Source organism: Taudactylus pleione, unplaced genomic scaffold (genome assembly GCF_031769625.1).
Source record: "Taudactylus pleione unplaced genomic scaffold, aTauple2 ptg000040l, whole genome shotgun sequence".
NCBI lineage: Eukaryota > Metazoa > Chordata > Amphibia > Anura > Myobatrachidae > Taudactylus > Taudactylus pleione.
In genome coordinates this window covers 7,153,607-7,175,268 of record NW_028284442.1, presented here as the reverse complement: position 1 = coordinate 7,175,268, position 21,662 = coordinate 7,153,607, and the positions used below count along the sequence as shown (strand labels likewise).

The 21,662-nt window shown below is 40.9% G+C and overlaps 1 protein-coding gene across 1 annotated transcript in view; it reads right to left on the bottom strand.

The window, feature by feature from the left end:
- Positions 1 to 21,662, bottom strand: part of PTPRQ (protein tyrosine phosphatase receptor type Q) — a 388,123-nt gene that overhangs the window by 192,994 nt on the left and 173,467 nt on the right. The window contains exons 21-23 of the mRNA XM_088455386.1: positions 20,963 to 21,032; positions 2,997 to 3,196; positions 1,520 to 1,763 (exon numbers count right to left, since the gene is read on the bottom strand). Coding sequence (XP_088311512.1) covers positions 1,520 to 1,763; positions 2,997 to 3,196; positions 20,963 to 21,032 — 514 coding nt within the window. The remainder of the gene's footprint in view (positions 1 to 1,519; positions 1,764 to 2,996; positions 3,197 to 20,962; positions 21,033 to 21,662) is intronic.

The window sequence follows — 21,662 nt, the reverse complement described above, 5'->3', positions numbered from 1 at the left end:
TGATCCCTTTCCACAGCTGAATCACCCCCTGAAATCACGCTGCAGACCAACATTTATGACCATGTCTAGCAGGGCTGCCATCAGGGGAGGGAGTGCCGGGACTAAATTCCCATTCCCGAACAGAAGGGGGCCCGCCGCAGTGGCACTGTGTGGCAGCAATCAATCTCCCCTCCTGTTTGTAATCTCTATATGCTAAGCTTTGCAAAGGTCAAAGTATGTGGCTCGATTATGCTGTTGCCACAGTCTGAATATACCAAGTGCTGAGCTGCTCATGAGCCTGCCAGGCACTGTGACAGTGTGTGTATGAAGCCAACCCCTGTGTATTAAGACAGTGTGTGGCCCTGATGAAGATCAAACTTAGGCAAAAACCTAATCCTGGTCAAACTACACCACCATGCCAAATTTGGTGGAGATAGGTACAAAACTCTGGCCGTGCATAAAAGACAAACAGATAGATACACTTTCTCGCTTATTATATAGATAATATTGGGAACTATGATACATAATGAACTAAAAACATTAGACTGTCAATTGTATTTCATATTTGGATGTCTTCAGAGTCTAAAATCAGTTTATTGCAGTGTTTCAGGTACAGAAAATAACAGTTTTATATTGCTTGAAAATATGTTGTACAATACTTTGTCAACTGTTTTATGGACTATAAATAAAAGACTACTTTAAAGGCTATTTCTGTAGCAAAGAAGAGGCTACTTTATAGCATTTTCACTACCTTATTTACTGTATAAAAGTTAGTAATGTTAAACATATCAGTTGGCAAACAATACATATATGAAGTAAGCCTAATGCATTCCATACTATTTTTTCAACTTTTCAGTCATACTTGGTATCAACAGGACTGTTATGTAAATAATCTGTTCCTATACTGCGCCTATACTGTAGATTAATTTACTTTCTGCACATCATGGCAACTGTACAAATACAAGAAGTACTTCTTACATTAACCATATTGCAAACCACATGATCATTGAAAGCAGTGAACCATTACATTGCATTCCCATAACTCATATTTTTTGCCCTCATGAGATAGAAGTGAAACTGATAACATTAGACCTGGCAGGATAAGAGTACGTGATGAAGTACTTGCTCTGAGTAGAATCTAAGACATTTAGAACAAACAACAGAAGCTCCTTCTTTCCTGGCACCTGGACCTGTTTTGACTTTTAGAAACCCATTCCTTTGAAGCCAAAAAGCTCTCTGTATTGTGCTTTAAGTGCAGCTTTAGCAAACCTCAAGTTAGCTCAAAAACAGCAAACAGATATTGGGGATGGAGAGGCCAGTAGAAGCACTGCCGTCTCCTACTGAAGATGCATTTGTTCATTTATTGACACTAATGTGCATTTTGAAAAGGACATCCAGCTTATTAGCAAACAAAAATTCAGAAGAAAAATGCATACATGTATAAGGAAAATCAACAAAATGCATGTTTAGCGTATTGCTTTATAGGATGCTTCTATTTGCTTTTAGAATATTCTCTACAAGTGAAAAAACATGCACCCACCTGATTCTGGTGTCCTGACAATGGTACTATCAATGTAGCCTGGTTCATTGGTAACAGCAGAAACTTCAAATAAGTAAGTAGTGTATGGTCTAAGCTGACCCACAATATATGTGATTGGTTCATTCCAGATGGTGTTAAAGGTCCTAGAGGTTACTTTCTGTGACACAAGTGAGGTCATAGTTGTAGACAGACCACGAGTTGATGGCGGGCTTGTTGTGCGCCATAAAAAAGACTCACTTTTATCCTAAAATAAAACATTTATCAATCAATAAGACAATTACTATGACAATATATAATAGTGTGCAGAGATGTCACCATTATTTTCTGATTCAATAATAGATTACAAATTATGTACAATTTGAGCTAACTATACATTCTGTAAATGTAACTTAAGTTATACCTATGACATTTCATTAGTACCCTCTTTGTTAACAGTTCTCTAACTAAGATCAATAGTGCTCTATGAGAATTCAAAAAACCTTTTTTTGTTTTTAAAAATAATATTCCTATCTATAACTGGTTGTAATTATCTATTCCTGTGATAAAAAGAATGAGAATGTTTGTTGTTGTGTTTATGTACATATAAACAGGGGCGCCAGGAGGGAAGGGGAGCAGGTACTGATTACCTGGGCTTGCTAGAGGGGCCTCGCGGGAGCCCAAGTCTGCCGATCCCCCCTCTTAGACCTGTCAGTGGTGCAGTGAGTACAGGGAGTCCGCTGCCGCTGAGCGCAGCATGAGTCTCCTCTTTCTGCACCTGATAGGAGGGTGGAGAGCAATCACACTGATAACACCCCCCACCCTGGATCTGCCCCTGGTTGAAGGGCACAATTGAGTCCCCCTGTAGAGCGTGTGGCGTAGATTAGCGATGCTACAGATAATTTTTTTTATAAGGAGACGTGGCCACGCCTCCTTACATTAGGCCATGCCCAGTTGCCATTACCCGGGTCCGGCGAGGCTCTACAGCCCTGCATATAACTCGCTACTGCTACAGTATTAAGCTTTCCAGTAAGCGTATCATTTCACCGTATAGGGGCAGTAGGATAAATACGTTATTTAAGTTTTGAACACTACTTTTAGAGTTAAGACATATGGCATTCAGAAGATAAACTTCATAAATGTAATAAATTGTGCAATATGAAGAATCTGTGCTTCTTCAAAGGGATGGGTTGCTAGCTGTAAAATACATGCAGAGATGATCCTGTTCTCTGTGATAAAACACTTTGATGAATGGGTGGTGGTATCTGCGCTTAGCTATGTGTTCTGGTTTAGTATTACACAATACAGATGGACTTCTTAAGTTCTCACAGCTCAGCTCTCACTTTTAAGAAGTCCACTCACATTGTATAATACTAAACTAGCCCAGAACACATAGATGAGCGCAGATACCACTACCCATTCATAAATTTAATGTCACAAAACTTTCAGTGTCAAACACAGTTTACCTGCCAGATGTGAGAGCACATAGAGCACAACTTACAGTGCATTCTGGTAATGCTCCATTCAGAATTTCCTCCACCCGCACAGTGGTATCCTTTATGATGGCTCCAGTTCTTGCATGCTTGACACTGATCTTGAAGCTGGTGATCTTTCCATGTGGTTGTCGAGGTAAAAACCATGTAAGATTTACTGCAGATGCATTTAGTGCTTCAACAGTCAAATTCACAACTTTGCCTGGAGCTGTAACAAGCAATGAAAAGGGTACATTATAGGAGACTAATGTCAGATATATTCAGGCTACACAACACAGATATGAGATAAACGAAGACATAAGCCAGGGTCTAAAACACATTTGGAGGTATATATCCATACCCACATAGATTGAATGGGGATCAAATGCTACAAGTATTTATGTATGTATGTATGTATGTATGTATTGCTGATTTTGCATAGCACTGTGGCATATGTTGGTGCTTTAGACAATAATACTAATGCTGAAATAAAATTTACAATTAGTTTAATAATAGAAGAGCGGTGAATTCCAACCAAATTTTTATATATTTATATGCCGGGAAAAGACCACGCTAACTATAATGCTACGGAATAAAAACCTCCTGTCTCTCGCCATCGGGAGCATAGAAATAGTTAAGAACTGTAAAATTATCTGAGATTTTAAATTAGGTTACATAACAAGGACCCTATTCAATTAGTTTCGCACCTGCAATACTTTTTCGCATGCCGGACTTTTCGCCTACATCACGTGTTGTGCATGTGGAAAAGTATCGGCCCGCTCCCGCTATTCCTCGTATTCAATTAGAAAGGATGCGAAAACAGCACCCGGCGAAACTGAAACAGGCGATAAGTCCTGTCAAAAATGGGGAACTCAGCCTGACACCCCCCAAAAGATGCATTAACATTGGAGATCACTATAGATGCCCCCGATTAGCCCTAATTAAGGTATTTGGGGTACTTAAGTTGTGACAATTGGTGCCAATTAGCGCATTAACACAAGTGGTGAAGAATAGCATTAAGCAGTATTTTTTGGTAAAAATAACTACTCCCAGCAAATTTGGGGTACTTGAAAATGGGTGCTAGCATATTTTTAAGTTGCTAAAGTAAAGTTTGAAAACACGTAAAAAATACACCTGCCGCTATCAAGCATCACTGTGCATCTATCAACAGGGGTGCTGAGAGGGGGGGGAGCAGGTACTAATTAAAAGGGCCAGGGCTTGTTGGAGGGGCCTGGGTCCAATGCTACCCCCTTCCCTCTTACCTGTCAGCAGCCCAGCACGACCAAGAGTCGAAAGAAGGCTTCCTAGGAGAATGGTACCATCACTCCCGTAAATTAAGTAATAAAGTAACGGAGATGATACCAAATTTTTTTTTATCATAGCTCTTTGCCAACATTGTGTATATAGATCACAGCTAGTACATAACACTTTAAACAATGAATCGATTCTAATGGTAGAATATGGCATTGTTGGGCTTGTGAAATATAGTCCCTGTTAAGAAATTTTTCATGAATTCCCTACAGTTTGTCTGAGTCAACAAAGCGCTTAGTGGTCTGTATAGAAGTTAAAATTTGTTCTGATGAGTTGAATTCTGGGAAATCATTGGTCCAAGCTGCCCATACTCGAGACCATAATTGCATAACATTAGTAGGTAACGTGTCATAATATAAAAATCCCAATTTAAATTTATGAATAGTAGAAAGTATGAAAAGAGAGCGAAGGGAACACTGAGTCACAAGTAGACAAGAGGTGCTTGGGGGTAATTTACTGAATGTGTAATATCTAAAACTGAGAGTTGGGGATGTCGTACATGTTTTTTAGTTGTTGAAAAGAGTAAAGATTACCTCCAAGGTCTGAAATATCATAGATTGCTGCAATTCTCTTATTTCTCCACTTAGTGTAGAGATAAATATTGAGTGAGGGTATAAAGTCTGGATTACCCCACACCAGTAAATATTTGATGAAGTGAGGGCAGAACCCATGCTTTTGTGTATCGTAAGCCAGGTGGTATAAGTATCTCTAAACAAGGGATTAGCAGCAATCCCTATGGGGAGTTTGGAACAGGGGGTGTTTAACAGAGCAGCAAGAGAGTAAGGTAAGAACAAGGCTTCTTCTAGAAGTGAATTAGTAAAATCTATTTGACCCTAAAACCAATGTGAAATGTACCGAAAACTTGCCTCTTAGGAGAATGTCAATATGTCCAGGAGGAAATGTATTGACAGTCGGGATGCCTGCACTCAGAACACCGGAAGTATTTACAGAGAATAAAGTATGAAGGAAAAGGATTATAACAATGAGTTTGGGCTTTGATCTGATCTACCACTCCATATGAGAACATTAATGAAGTGTTGTTGCTTCCTATTCCATCAAAGATAATATGATAAAAAAAATATATATATACATGAAAAACCTTTCTATAAGAATAAGAGAAAATTGTTGCATCCTATAGCACTATAAATATTACAAATATAAATGCAAAATATATAAAATATACTATTTCACAGATGCTTTATAATCATATAAAAGCACAGCAAGATAGATCTAGTAAATGAATTACACATTTAATAAAAATAAAATAAAAACTAACCTCTGTTAGGAAATATAATTCAAAATAATAATAAAACTAATAGAAACAAAATCAATGCATACAAGAAAAGAAGTTTAGTAGTATTATGGTGCACTATTCGAAGGAGTCAAAAATTAATTAAATAAAATATAACATTTATTGGTATTGTTTAAAAATATATAAATAATCCCCTCCAGGAGTTGGAATAACGGCAAAGTATTAAAATATAGAACAGAAAATTGAAAGTAAAGATTTAAGATTAAAATACTGTGCCAGGGTTATTTTCACATGTTTACAATGACTCCTTATTTGGTAACAATATGTTGAAGTATTAGCTTCCCATATAGAGGAGATACAAACAGGGTATTGTTAATAAACATATAGAAAACAAATCACAGCTTATTAATTATTCTCTCTAATAAGGATATGGTTCATGGATATGAATATTACATTGAAAAGCTATGTACTAACTGTTCTTATTGCACTTATTAATTAAATAAATGATCCACATGATATCAGGCAAGTGGGAGAAAAATAAATCCCAATTGGACAAAGTCGTCCTATTTACAATCTCTTAGAAGTGGATAATGTGCATACTGTATATGAATGGATATATTTTAATTATTAAGAATTAATTAAATAGGGAATATATGTTTCCCCCTGGTTATTAAATATGGTGATTATCCAATAGAATCAGGAAGTAATGATTCCTTTCTCCTGTATGCTCAATACCATATGATAATGATACAGAAAATTATCCCACTGTATTATTATGTGCTACTGCAGTCTCATCTGGCTATATATAACATGCTGTTCTCCTTAGGAAAACAGGAAAGTCCTTAGATTACTGTGGGGTCTATTTACTAAGCTGTGTTAGGAGACAAAGTGAATGGTGATAAGGTACCAGCCAATCACCATTCACTTTATCTCCTAACAGAGCTTAGTAAATAGACCCTTGTATGTTAGTTCTGCCAGCAGTTTGTGAAAGAATAGTATCAAATCTACTTTAAATACTATGAGTTCAATTAGAGTGTTACAAGTAACAATAATTCTCAGCTGGCAGCAGCTTACAAAGATATGTAGCCTCTGCATTATGTCTCAAAGTATGGCTGATGAATCAGTCTAATTGAGCATACTTCTTAATAACCCATTAATTATAACTGAATCCATAAACAGGACTAAATATTGCTATTACAGATGAAGGAATAGTCAATGGTCATACCAATAGAAGTTACATTACCTTCCCACCATTTTACTTGTAGATCTTTGTATATTACTATCAATAATTAATGGGTTATTAACAAGTAAGCTCAATTAGACAGATTAATCAGCTATACTTTGAGACTTATTGCAGAGGCTACGTATCTTTGTAAGCTGCTGCCAGCTGAGTATTATTGTTACTTCTATATTGTAATACTTCGCTGTTATTCCAAATCCTGGAGGGGATTGATTATATATTTTTAAACAATACCAATAAAGATTATATTTTATTTAATTAATTTTTGACTCCTTCGAATAGTTCACCATAATACTAATCTCTTCTTTTCTTGTATGCATGCAAATTGGTAGTTGGTAGCACACACCCTGTTGAACTCCATTCATATTTATAATATTACAATACTTGAATAGCATTATAGGGTGTTTGTCGAACTGGACCAGTGCGGTAGTTCTTTATTTTGTCAAAGAAATAAAATCAATGTAAGAGAATATAAAATGCAAATTATAGGACCATTAACGCAACTAAAATACAAATAAAGTGTGGCAGGTGCTGGTTTAGTTACAGAAATATACAATTACAATTTAACCCACATTTACTAATAAAAATATTTCATATTGAAAAAATAAGAATATAATATGAACAATACTATATAAAAATAAACCACATACATATCTGTAGGCACCAATAATCAGCCCTAACTCTAAGTTAAGTAAATAGTGTTACTCTCATAGTTACCGACCAATATCTATATAATAATTGGCTAATGTCTGTCCCATCTCCAAAATGTGTAGTGGAGCGCAACCCCCTAACCAATGGCTCCCACTGCAGCAAAGGCACAAACCAGCCGGAAAGGACAGAAAACGTCTCTACATCATACTTCCCTACACTCCCGGAAGTTGCGGGAGACTCTCGATTAAAAGTCGGCAAGTATGCTCTACATTTATTTACAACACATTTCAGAAGACCATATACATTCTCAGAGGCAGTGAACAGCGTGGAGAGAGGGTGGACCAAGGTGACCTGGCATATGCCAGGTCCCTTTACTACTAGTATATATCTTTCCAAATATTTTCTGGAATTTCAAAACATAATCATGTCAAATAGAAACAATGGGGTATATTTATTAAAGTGAGAGCTTTTGGAAGTGGAGATGTTGCCCATAGCAACCAATCAGATTCTAGCTATTATCTTCTAGAAGGTGCTAGTTAAATTTTAAGTATAATCTGATTGGTTGCTATGGGCAACATCTCCATTTCTAAAATCTCTCACTTTAGTAAATATACTCCATTGTCTCCAGTTCCATTAATGCATAAACTGTGAATGCTTGCAAGCAAAATAATTTCCGTAATTAAACATTGTATGGAGGGAATATTACCAATTTCAGGGCCTCATTTGAGTTTTATAATTCACAACGAGTGGTAAAACTTGTTGCATATGATAATGGCGCTCCAGCCAATCAGCTCCCAACTGCCATCTGTTTGAATAATGACAGTTAGTTGGTGATTGGCTGGAGCACCATTTATCATATGCAATGAGTTTTATCACTCGTTGTGAGTGATAAAACTCATTGATAAATGAGGCCCATAGTTACTTTAATATTCCACCCAGTCTCTGGGAGTTCAACAGCAAACATCTGAGAATAATAAAATATGCTAAAATATCAATTGCAAAACATTAAAATGATTTGTATTGAGGAAATTATATATACAAAACATGAAACAATAAGAAAATGCAATTAAACTGTGTAAAGACTTCAAATTTAGTTTTTGAACAATCATTATGACAAGGAGGGAAAGGCGGTGGGTAGGATACCTCTTGAAGTTGCATAGCAGAAATCAAAGTCATTGAGATTTTTCCAAAGAAACTCCCGCTGCAGTGGGAGGGGGGAGTTTGGGGGTGGTGTTGACGCGATTCAAGCTGAAAATGACGAGATCAGGTGGTCACATCCCCCGCTCTGCCCACAAATGCTGGGTAAACTGTTTGGCCACGCTCCCTATGCCGGACACACCCCCTGCTATGCCGATCTGGCTGCTCCCTCCCGGAATGGGCAGTCAGAATGTCGGCAACCCTGGAGTAACCTAGATTTATAAGAACATGATCCACCATTTAAATGTGGTGGCAATGGTAGGAAGCATATAAATAGCAGGTTAAGCACGAAAGGGTTAAAAGATTATGACCATTTCTTAATACTCTTGTAGCCATATTTTGTAGTCTGATTTCGTTGTTACTGCGCATGTGTCTAAGATACACCGCACATGTGTCCCAATTGTTCCCATGCAGAGTTGCAGTTTTTCAGGTCCAAGCAGGGAGAAGTGTATTGAAAATATAGTGGGCATTTCTGTGCGGTGACAGTTGTCTAAGCAAACGCATGGAGATGGTCAATGTTGGTGAAAGTGGTTGGGTACCATGCACATAGGAAGCCATACTTGGACAGAGAAACTGTACCTGACGTTGGCCTGGTGAAAGTTTTGATGGTGTGACTGATGGTGAAATCTAAGGACGCATCAATCGATATTTCAGTATATACCGATGATGAAAGTGGGCATTTTGGTCCATGCACATTCAGACGAATGGATGTATACAAGGGAAGGACTTTGTAGTGGCATTTGCATAAAGTCGCAGACGGGCAACCAACAATAGACACAGCTGCGGGCGTCCACCTCTGAATCAAGCCCTAAATGTGTAAATATACCCATATGCTGAGTTGTACACATGACTGTACTGTCCCATCCATCAACTTGAGGAAGCAGCCTTCATTATTATAAGCACTGCACATGCACCGCCCTATACTGCACATGGTGTAAGGAATCCATCAGAAATTAGATGGATCTCTACATAAGAAATACTCAGCAAAGCGCCCAATTCCAACTACACATTCAGTCAATTTAACCTATATACAAACCATTGCCACCTATATACGCTCCATCAGGTGCAAGTGGAAAAGTGGTGTCAAACCTGAATTTGGGGCAAAAATGAATCGGAAGTGGGGCAACGGTACTTAATTCCGGTCATGATCGCGATCCGGAAGTGGGGAGAAGATATAACAACAGTAATAAGACTAAACCCCTCCACATCACTGTAAATTCAATAAACTTGGACATTATAAACATAAATATGAATACCCATAAGAAGAACATTGCATAAAAGGACAGTTAAATGCAGTAAGCAGAACCAGAAGTTAGACTAGCTACTACTATAAAAGGAGGATATTTGGGCAACTAGTTTCAATGCTTTGACCAAGAGCTACAATATATAGCTCGAAATTTGTTGGTTGCAAGAACTACAGGATCCATCGGACTTATAACAGAAGTTCCCAAACTCCATCAGAAGGGAGGGAGAAGATAAGTATACAGAAACTCCACCTTTACTTTAACCCCATTATGTTGATAATTGACATTTTATTTTTATATTGAATAAACCGTTTAAACAGTATTACACTACCGTATTATCTCTTACATTTCATGTGATGTATTGGAAAACAAGGCATCAAAAAGGAGTGAGAATACCCAAATTGAGGTTTAAGGCCAATTAACAAGAATCTCTGAAGGGAAGTGATAATCACCTGCCCCCAAAGAATTCCATAAAAATTCTTATACGCCGCCCTGATTAGGGGAATCATATTGAACAAAGCACACTCTGGGGCTGATTCAGAGATGTACACTAACCTGATGGTTGCTAACACTAACCTCAGTCGCAGTGCTGGGATCGCAGATGCATCAAGGAGGTGCCTCTGAATCAGGCTCAATGTCTGTTTATCACTCTTACATCCAGAGGCGCCGAGAGGGGGGGGCAGCAGGTACAAACTACCCGGGCCCTGGCTTGCTGGAGGGGCCCGGCGGGGGCCCGGGTCCGGCACCCCCCCCCCTCCCTTCTACATCTCAGCAGCCCAGCTGCAGTGGGAGACTGCTCGCAGCTGCTAAGCAGCAGCTGGAGCAGTCTCCTATGCCTATGGGGGTGCGAGCACGCTGATCGCGCCCCCCATTGGCTGTGCGCTGGGCTGAGGGTCTCACAGCGCCCCCCCTCCCAATGCTCTAAAATGTTTTTTTGGGGGGGTTTTTCCTAAGGAGGCGTGGCTAGCATCCCGCTATTAGGTCACACCCCCTGTCACCCGGTACCGGCGTGGCTCCTGGTGGCCATGCTTACATCAATGGCGTATCTATAATGGGTGCAGAGTGTGCGGTACACACAGGCCCCTGGCTCCAGGGGGGCCCACACCGCACACCCTGCACCTATATATAGTTATATAGATGTGTCCACATACATAACACGTGAGCACTGTGTGACTCGGTAGTGCAGAGCGTATTTTCGTGCGTCCTATTCACATTCGCCAGAATCTACTGCACTGCTCTGCAGAACAGCGGTGAGATTCATTTCCCCCAACTTCCCCCCAATGTGGGACACTGCAGCCCGTGGGTGGGATGGGGGGACAGTACCTGAATAGTGGGACTGTCCTGCCAGAAGTGGCACAGTTGGGAGGTATGCGCATGCACAATTGACATCTCCTTAGGAATAAGATGCAGGCGCCATTTTCCTAGAGACCCAAGTATGCGCAGTAGATGCTGGCACCAAGCTAGAATGTGGGGGGATGAGGTGAGGGGGATCAGTGAGTCACTGATTAGAATTAGACACTGAGTCTGCACACGGGCCCTCTTCTCTTTTAAAACGTCCCTGTCTTACATATATTTTTAAGGGGAGGAGAACAAAGAAAAAGGTTTAAGATTAAGGAAAGTATATTACTTTTATTTTAGTTATAAATACACTTGGAGTAGATTTTGCTGTGATGCATCAAGCTGAATACCACAGAATTTCACAGGTAATTCTCATCCACTTCAATCTTAAAATGTAAAAATATGATGCCAAGTGGAAAGCTCAGTGAGTAAATATACTATTGAGTATATTAAGTGGGTTAAATGAGTATATTGATACTTATTTAACCCACTTAATGTACTGTAAATGATAAGGCTGTTATGCTACACTAAGTACACCTACAAGCACAGAATTATGCAGACTGTGCTTCAGCACATGAAAGGAAATCTCTGATAGGGCAGGTGATGTATTTTTATTATTTTTTAATAAAATAGCAATATTTTATCCTACTTATTTGAGCTTCAGCATGTAGGATGATTAACTCATCGCTGCTTGAACATATCAATAAAAAGAAAAATGACGGCTTTAAAAGTGAACTAAAGTTCATGAAAAGGAAATAAATATTTAAGGATTTGTTACAGTCTAATCTCTAAATAAAAGGTAAAATATTTCTTATAATAACGATAACGTAATTCACATTATAAGGAGTGAGGTTTTGATGCATGCCTTATGTGACCTTTAAGACAGGTGATAAAATATAATACTTTACAGCATTATGTGTACAATATGTATTTCTTTCTGATAAAACTGCAATAGATCTAAACGTTCAACATAACATAATAAAATACTAATAAAAATACAATCTTCTAAGATTTACACTATTAAGTCAAAGCAATCAAGTCAACAGGTTAAAGAATTATGTTTTATGTATTAGTTAGAGCTGTTAAGGGAAAATAGACAAGGTTGCCAAGTGTAAAAATAAATCAAATTGTTGCTTTTAAGTATTAAAAAAAAAGATAGAGTTTACCAACAATAAAAAAGGCATCTCCCTGACAATACTAAACTACACTTAACATTATATGTGCGCAGACCCCCCGTGTTTTGTTTCTAAACCATTACTGCGTTTTGGTTTTGGCAAAGCCACCCTAAAGTGTTTTGGTTTTGCATCTGGATTTCTTTAAAAATTTATAAAAACAGCTAAAATACGGATGTTGAAAGTGGGCATTTTTGGTCCATGTACATTCAGACGAATAGCTGTATACAAGGGAAGGACTTTGTAGTGGCATTTGCATAAAGTTGCAGATGGGCGACCAACAATAGACACAGCTTCGGGGGTCCACCTCTGAATCAGTACTGAAACAACAGTATTACACTACCGTTATTATACTTACATTTCATATTGGAAAACGAGGCATCAAAAAGGAGTGAGAATACCCAAATTGAGGTTTAAGGCCAATTAACAAGAATCTCTGAAGGGAGTGATAATCACCTGCCCCCAAAGAATTCCATAAAAGAGTCAGCTCAGAAAAGTGGAGCTGGTGTGTTGAGAATTAACTTCCTTCCTGAATGCCAATGATAGTTCTGGACTGCAACTGAAGCCAGGCATCTATTGCCTGGCTTCAGTTGCATCTTGCATAGCAGCTAGGAAAGAATTGGTGTCCTATCTTTAGTTTTAGTTTTATTTGGAGATTCTCTTGCATTAACCTCTTGGACAAACATATAAACTATGCTATTTCTCTAAACAACACATAAATACTTATTTATATATATTGGCTAAGCACATTCCATACTACAACTGTGGAGCCAACTGCCTTAATCAGCACTAGGGAATGGTACCTAAGTGATCAAAGTTGGATTTCTAAGGTGAGGTCTGCAGCCCCCTAGGGATCTCATTTGTACAAAACAATTTCTGAAATCATTTGAGCAACATTACGACAGCATAAAGATTCAATGGTGTCCTTTAATGAATTCCACAATGTGTACAGACCTTTGCTCATTGCTTAACAGAACACCCTACCCAGATACTCTTTTCCAGTAAAGTTTCTAAAGACAGATCAACTCATCTTGTTTTGTCTGTGCCCAAAGTACAAGCATTGAGAATTAGACACTGATGCTTCAAAAGGTGTGTTGATAACTGAGCACAAATATCCATATAGTGCATTTATGTGTCCCTTATATTCCCTGAGGAATATATAATAGGAATAAATAACTATTTGTTAGTACTTAACATGCATCTTGGACTTCATTTGGGCTGGAATATGGTGGAACAGAATTTCGACACTTGTACACTTGTATAGTTGCCCAGACTGACACTATATTTGAATGGGGAAGATACAGACTGCTTTCAGATCCCCATTGAATAGAAAATACGTAATTGCGGGCATGGGTACCACAAAATTTTTAGTTTTGGGGGGACCAAGATATAATTTCATTTTGGCACTCCTAATTCACTGAATGTCATCCCCTCAGAAGCAGCTGGAGTAACCAGCCACACCACATACCTGATGACAGAGATCAGTACGCCTGAGAGGTCTTTGTTTTTGCTGATTTGGCCTCTGTATGCAGACATCACTGCTCTCTCCCAGTCTCCTCACTCACAGACACAACACTAACAAAGCTCTACTGCGCAGCTCCGGGAACACATGCAGACAAAAGAGTATCCCTGTACAGACAATTTATCCCAACCAGCGCCAGGAGAGGAGGACAGTTACTCGCATGCTGCTGGGCTACAGAGACCATCATGCAACGAGTGATTGCCATGATTGCCGTGAGATTGACTTGCAGGCCTATACTTGCACCTAACAGGAGTGAGCCCAGTGTATGCACCCTGCTATTCTCTGTACTATACACACCACTGCAAATATTCTGCAGGTATAAAACAAGAAAAACCGACATATAGTGACTACAACGTCAGACTCCACACAAATACAGACCTAGGTACTTCCAATACCTCCAATTCAGCAATACAAGTAAGATTAGCACAATAGGTGCAGTACACACTGCACACATGGGAATTATTATCAGATACCATTACACACGCTAAGCTGCGCTGGTTACACCCAGAAGAGGAAGACATGCTCAGACCCAGAGGTGGTTTAAGAGAGGAGGGGGCCCGAGTGCAGGCTTAAATCGGGCCCCCTCCTCTCCGGTGGTACAGTAGACACTGGAATTGTGCCAGAGTCTACTGTGCATGCGCAGGTCTCCGGGAACATGGACCAGCGTTGCATTCCTGGGATATCTCTACTGCCCGTGGTGGCCATTTTTCTGGTGATTTCTGCAGCTCTGCAGTGTGTGCACCCTCCTGGACCCAGGGGTCTGTGTGCACTGCACACCTTGCACCCATTATGTCAGTACTGAGACCTCACCTTATTAAAGTTATGAGGCTGGGCACCTATGTTTGTGGGTGTTTTGGGAAGAGCCGCTGGTTAGCAGAGTTATAGAGACATAGGAAATGGATAGATTGATTTTCTACTCCATGCCTGAATCAGTAGCAAGCAGGGATTCAGTTGAGCACTGTGTGTATCCAGGAGTTTCAGAGAGAGGTAAGAAAAGATGAGGTGGGCAGGACTTGTCTTGGTTCATGCCAAGTAGGTGGGACATCACGCTAATAAATCCCTGACAATCTCAGCACACACATAGTAGCAGGTTGAGGGAAATCTGACCATGATCATTAGTAGTATTTCCATTTCCTGGAATTATTTTCCTGATAATAGGGAAATTTGATTCTGACCAAGAAAAAATATACTTTCTATTCAAGTAAAATTACCTTATCAGTTTCTGTACTAAGATTTGTTAGCTGTCATGCTATGTTTACCACAACATTTTAAAACTATTTTTTACCAGGAAATCTGGAAATTTGAAAGTGGAAACACTGGTGATGACATATCATGATTCATGATGATGGAAAAGTTAGGGTTGCTGGCAGAACAAGCAGCGAGAGGTCTTGAGGCTGCACCAGGGATTGCATTGCGAGGGTGTTAGGAGTGTAATGCATTGAGCTTAAGAAGGTACAGCTACTATATAGAGAGTCATACACATCAGGTCTGAAGTGCATATGCTGAGCTCTGTTAGGAGGAACTTATCACATTCTCTTCTGACACCTGGTGCTCAGCAGCCTCATGGAAATTATTTAAGCAAAGGCTGCTGTGCTGTCTGATGGAGATCAGCACCTAGGGGACCCATGAACCCTCTAGTAGCCCTACCAGCAGTGGCGTAACTAAGGGGGGGTCAAGCAGGGCATGTGCCCTGGGCACTGTATGATTGATAGCGCGGGGGGTGGGGTGGGGGTCGGCACCGCTGGCCACGGTATCGGCCTGCCCTGGTTAGGCAGTGTAGCGCTGACCGCAGTGTGTGCGGTCAGCGCTACACATTTCCGCAGGACCGGCAATAGACTTCCCTGTGCCCAGCGCTGGTCCTGTGCTGCACAGCCGAGCACCTTCCCTCCCCCTGAGCGCTTACCCAATAGCGCCAGGTGGCAGGCTCAGGCTGTGCAGTTTAACACACACATCGCTGCCAGTGTGGCAGTGATGTGTGTGTTAACCAGCAGCCAATGAGAGTCAGACAGACTCTCATTGACTGCTGCAGCGCCCACTGCAAGAGCCGGGCTGGAGCTCACTCATGAGCTCCGCCGTCCAGCTCTTGCAGTGGGTAATGGGAGAGATGTCATGATGTCATGACATCTCTTCCATAATGCAGAGCGCGCCAGCCAGCCCGGGAGGACTGATGTGCGGCGGCGGGAACAGTGGCCGGAGCCGGAGTGTGGATTAAGGTAAGTGTATTTTTTTTATTTATTTCTTACTTGTGTGTCTGCACTACAGGGGGGGGGCTACTACTGGGGTCACTGCATCGGGAGGGGGAACCTCTACTGGGGACTACTACTGGGGAGGAAACTACTACTGGGGCACTATATAAGGGGCTTACTACTAGGGGCACAAGGGAAACTACAACTGGGGACACTATATAGGAAGGTCTTTTTGCATGTGTGGGTGATCTGATGGGAATGTGGGGATATCTAATGCTATGTGGGGATGTCTGATGGGCATGTATGAGGCATGTGGGAATATCTAATGGCAAGCAAGGGACATGTGTGGATGTCTGATGACATTCAAGGGATATGTGGAAATGATTGGTGGCATGCAAGTGGCATGTGGGGATGTCTTATGGGCATGTTAGGGCAGGTAGGGAAGTTTGGTATGCATGTAATTGGCATGTGAGGAAGTCTAAAGACATGCAAGGGGCATGTGGGGATGTCTGGTGGGCATATAAGGGACATGGGGGATATCTGATGGCATGTAAGGGGCATGTGGGGATATCTACTGACATGTGTGGATGTCTGGTGGTATGTAAGTGGCATGTATGAATTCCTGATGGCATGCAAGGGGCATGTGGGCAAGCCTGATAACATGTATGAGGCATGTGAGAATGTGTGATGACTGATGGGTAAGGCACATGTGGGGATGTCTGATATGCATGTAAAAGGCATATGGGGATGTCTGATGTGCATGTAATTGGCATGTAGGGATGTCTGATGGCATTCAAGGGTCATGTTTGGATGTCTGAAGCCATGTAAGGGGCATGTGAGGATGTCTGATGGGCATGCAAGGGGCATTGCCATGTCTGATGGCATGTAAGGGGCAAGTGGGAATATCTACTGACATGTGTGGATGTCTGGTGGTATGTAAAGGGCATGCGTGGATGTCTGATGGCATGCAAGGGGCATGTGGTCAAGCCTGATGCCATGTATGAGGCATGTGAGAATGTCTGATGACATGTAAGGGGCATGTATGGGGTCTATTGGGTATGTATAGGGCTGTGATTATGTGGGTAGATGAAATGGGCAAGTGGGGAAGTCTAATGGCATGTAAGGGGCATGTGGAGAGGTCCGATGGCTATGTGAGGGGGTCCGATTTCATGTGAATAGAAGAAAATTGCATGTGGAGGTGTCCGATAGCATGTGGAGAGATGAAAGGGGCATGTGGGGAGGTCTGTTGGCATGTGGGGAATGCTAAAGGGCATGTGGGAGGTCTGAGATGTATGTTGGCCATTTATACTTTTTTCACTTTGGAGTTCAACAGTTACCCCAGCAATTGTAGATGTGGTTGCAGCATGAGCAAACATAGACACAGCAGTGAGGTATGGACTGTGCAGATGATTTTTCTGAATATTTTGATGTGAGATAAGACCAGTAGGGAGGTCTGTGGAGCATGTAATTGTCATGTAGGAATGTCTGATGACATGTGGGGATGTTTACCCTTCTTATACGCTTTATACATTATGTATTTAGATATGAGTGTGTATGTGGGAGGGGGCTCAGGGGGGAGGGGGGGGGGGTCTGTGCTCCAGGTCAAAGAACGCCTAGCTTAACCCCTGTATAATGGGCCTGCCCAGTTTAATACATGTTTTGGTGGCCTGTACACAATTTGTGCTCTTGTAGTGTACATAGTAATTCCACTGCTTTTTCGGCACAAACTAAGCACAAAATGCATCCCTCTTCATGAAAATCTAGGATAACATTTTCCTCTTCAGACATCTATTGGTACATGCTCTTACTGAAAAATGCTTTTATATATCTTAAAAAAATAACTTAGCATATCTTATACCTTATCAGCAAAGAGATTTAGCTGTCAAAGGGAATGTTACAAAGTAGCCAAACTTAATAAATCTTCATAGAGAAGAAAGTGAGATGTGCAGCTGGATCAAATCAATCTCAGGAGACAAATCAAGCTTTGGGAATTCACTCATCATAGTAAATATCAAACAATGTTAAGAGGGAATTCTTCAACCAACTAATTGTACTACAGTTATAGGTGAAATGTCAACAAAAGCTTATTTCAAAATCTTTAGTCTACATATTAAAAATGCTATCAATATACATATCAATTACACATTCAAATTATGTGTAATTTCTTGATATAGATATTAACATAGAGCTCTCTTTTCGTTGCCTAGCAGCTAGTTATTTTCAGTTATATATATTGGTAAGGTGCGACAAAAGAAATGTCTCTCAGGCGGCGGGTACAGTCAACATTTCAATGCCTTTTAATATAACGCCATTTTCATCAGGGATTTTCTTTCATGCTTGGGGTGCAGCACCTTACCACCCTATGTTTATCCTACTTGTGGGGGCAACCAGCCAAATTCTACAACCACTGTTACCCTTTCAGACACCTCCCTCCATTTTATCTCCAAACCTGTCTAACTTTGTAGCAGCTCTCAGATCTGCATCTATTAAAACAATCTACTAAAAGGATTGTGTCATCATATACACTCTTCCAATCCTTGGCAGACTAGTTTTAACTAACAGGCAAGGGCGTAGCTTAAGTAGGTGCAGAAAATTGGGCTACTATGGGGCCCAGGCCACCTCTGGGCCCGGCCATTTCCCTGCATCGAGTTACACTGCCATCTCCTGAGCCCTGGATTTTCAGTTCTCACCAGATTGTTGCTGCATGGCATTTGGGCCCAGAGCTGATCTAAGCTACAGCCATCTCTAGCTGCTGGCTGCAGGCATTGTGATGTCACAATGCAGGTCACAGCCCTATATAAAGTATGCCCAGCTACTGGCAGCCATTTTGTGGTGACAGTTTGCCCTACAGTTATACTTTCTGGGTAGTTCCTGCTTTATTTAAGCGACTTTAGATAACGACTACTGATATGCACTTTGGATTACATTTTCCAATAAGGACTTGAACTGCAACATCTTCAGAAAAATAATCTGAATAACATCTTTAGGCAAGGATTATATAAAAAGAATTGGCCTGTCCCCATTACCCCTTCAGACAACTTCCTCCATTTTATCTGCAGTTGTTTAATTTAGAAACAATTGATAAAATAAATTATTAATTTAATATGAAGCTGCATGACTTAAAATGGGTACACACTTGTCCAATCCTCTGTGTATTCAACTCCAGACCAGACTGTTGACACAATCCTACTGGAGATGTGGACACAGATTCAACAACCAATATATGCCCCCACGCCTATCCAATTTTGCAGCAGATCTGAGATTTGCATCTGCTGGACAATCTACTGAAAGGATTGTGTCACTGTACACACTCTTCCAATCTTTGGCAGACCAGCTGCCACTCACTGGCAAGGGCGTAACTATATTAGATTCAGAGAAAAGGGCTGCCTCTGGGGCCCGGCCTTCTCCCTGCTCCGAATTACAGTACACTGCCATCTCCTGAGCCCCTGCTTTTCTATTTGCACCAGAGTGATGCTGCAGGCATGGGAGTAACTACCATATGTACAAGGAGTGCAGCTGCTATGGTGTCCAGAGCTTAGAGTGGCCAATCTTCCTTGTAAAAGTTACCTTTGTTATATTCATTTTTCACAATTGGGTGGTACATAGTGGCCCTTACAAACTTTTGCTATGGGGCCTTCAAATACCTAGTTACGTCCCTGATGACTACTGATATAGACTTTGGATTACATCTTCCAATACAATACACCTAGTTGCGTCCCTACCTTCACCTATGGAAAACAATACATCATTCAGACTCTCCACCAGCTAATAAACCTTTAAATGCTGTCTAAAAACTCACCTCTTAATTACCATCACTCTTCCTAACACCGTCAACACAGGTCTTTCCTCACTACATCACACCTTAACTCTATTCCTCCTCATGTCAGCCCCTCCCCACTGTAATCTCTCATGAGCAGGGCTTCTTTCCTCTTGTCTCCATGGCCTCTACCATCTCTTCCTCCCATGATCCCTATCCCATACACTTCATCTTTCTTTAATTATTCTCTTTCACTATGCCATCATTTCAAGTGTTTCCTTGTTATTCTTCCTGCCTTTTGCGATATCATGATGTTATACCTCCATTATGTCTTTCTCTTTGACTATACACTTTATGCAACTTGTATTATATGTATTATCTCTGCTATTTATGTAATATGTGTGATGTTATGTATCCTGTGTCATTTTAACTGTAGAACACAGAGGCCCTCATTCAGAGCCGTTCGCTATTTGCGGTCGTTCGTTTAAAAACAAGGGGTGGCTATTCAAATGATCCGTACGCACATTGCAGTCTGTTCACACCTCTAAGTCTGAACGAACGAGCAAAACATACGCTCGTTTATTTGTTAAAAACGCCCCCTGGCCGCTCGCACCATACGTCATGTCCGCTATTTATTAGATTAATCGAGTACATCGACCAGCGTATGAACTGCTCGCTATTCTTGTGGTTGGTGTTTGCTACCACAAATTTGCGAGCAGTTCTGGCTCTAAAATAACCCAGTGACGTGGTCATTGACGCTGCTGTTTTAAATATACACACCCATAAAACGCCCGTTTTGACCTTTAAGCACGCCTGCGTTCGGATCTCCACTCCCCATTTTCAAGCACCTTCCCCTGTTACCACCCACATACGCCTCATTCTGTCACTCAAAATAGCAGGCACTCGCTATATAGCGTACAAACGATTTTCGGCCGCACTGACTAGTTCGCGCATGCGTACTAAAAAGCGTACGCATGCGCAGATGTGCAAACATCGCTCGGAACGAGCGTACTGCCGCTAACGAGCGGCTCTGAATGAGGGCCAGTGACCTAAGTGGGTTTCAAATATTATCGTTTTCCTATTTGTGTGTATAATATCCTGATATGAAGTTGTGAAATAACTTACCGCTTTCTGCAGTGTTAAATAGAAAAGAGTCACTGTATGATCCAATGCCGGCACTGTTTTCTGCAGCCACCTGCAATAAGTCACAGCAAAAGTAACTTTCATTAGCAAATTGAATTGTTCTCAAATTACACAGCAGATACTGTAAAGAAAACTAAACTGGCACACAATGCAATCAACATCTTTATAAGAAAGTCATGATAAAAATTGTAATTTATGTATGCTTTAAAAAAATTAAAAATTTCAGGTCATTACCTACCAGACAATTTGTTGGTTAATGGAGGATTATTCCTACACCGCAATAATCACTACTGTTTTCTAAGAATGTTCTATGTGGTGGCATAAGCAGATATATATATTAAACCATACAAATCATATTGTCTGTTATACATTTTACTGACATCTGTGACTCTAATCTTTCATATTATTTGCATTGTTTCATAGTGTAACAGTTTTTACAATAAGTCAAAAATTTACATATACTATACTATCCTGTGGCAGTTCTAGGGGCGGGCAAGCAGGGCTATTGCCCGGGGCGCTGCAGCCTAAGGGCGCAGCCGAGGTGTCCCCACTGGCACCGTCTAATTAGACGGCGTCCGCCCACACTTGCCTGCTGCCTGAGCCCACCATGACCGCGGCGGAACCACTTTCCCTACCACTTTCTTCCCATAGTGCAGCACCCCCGCGACCAAGTCACAGCGCG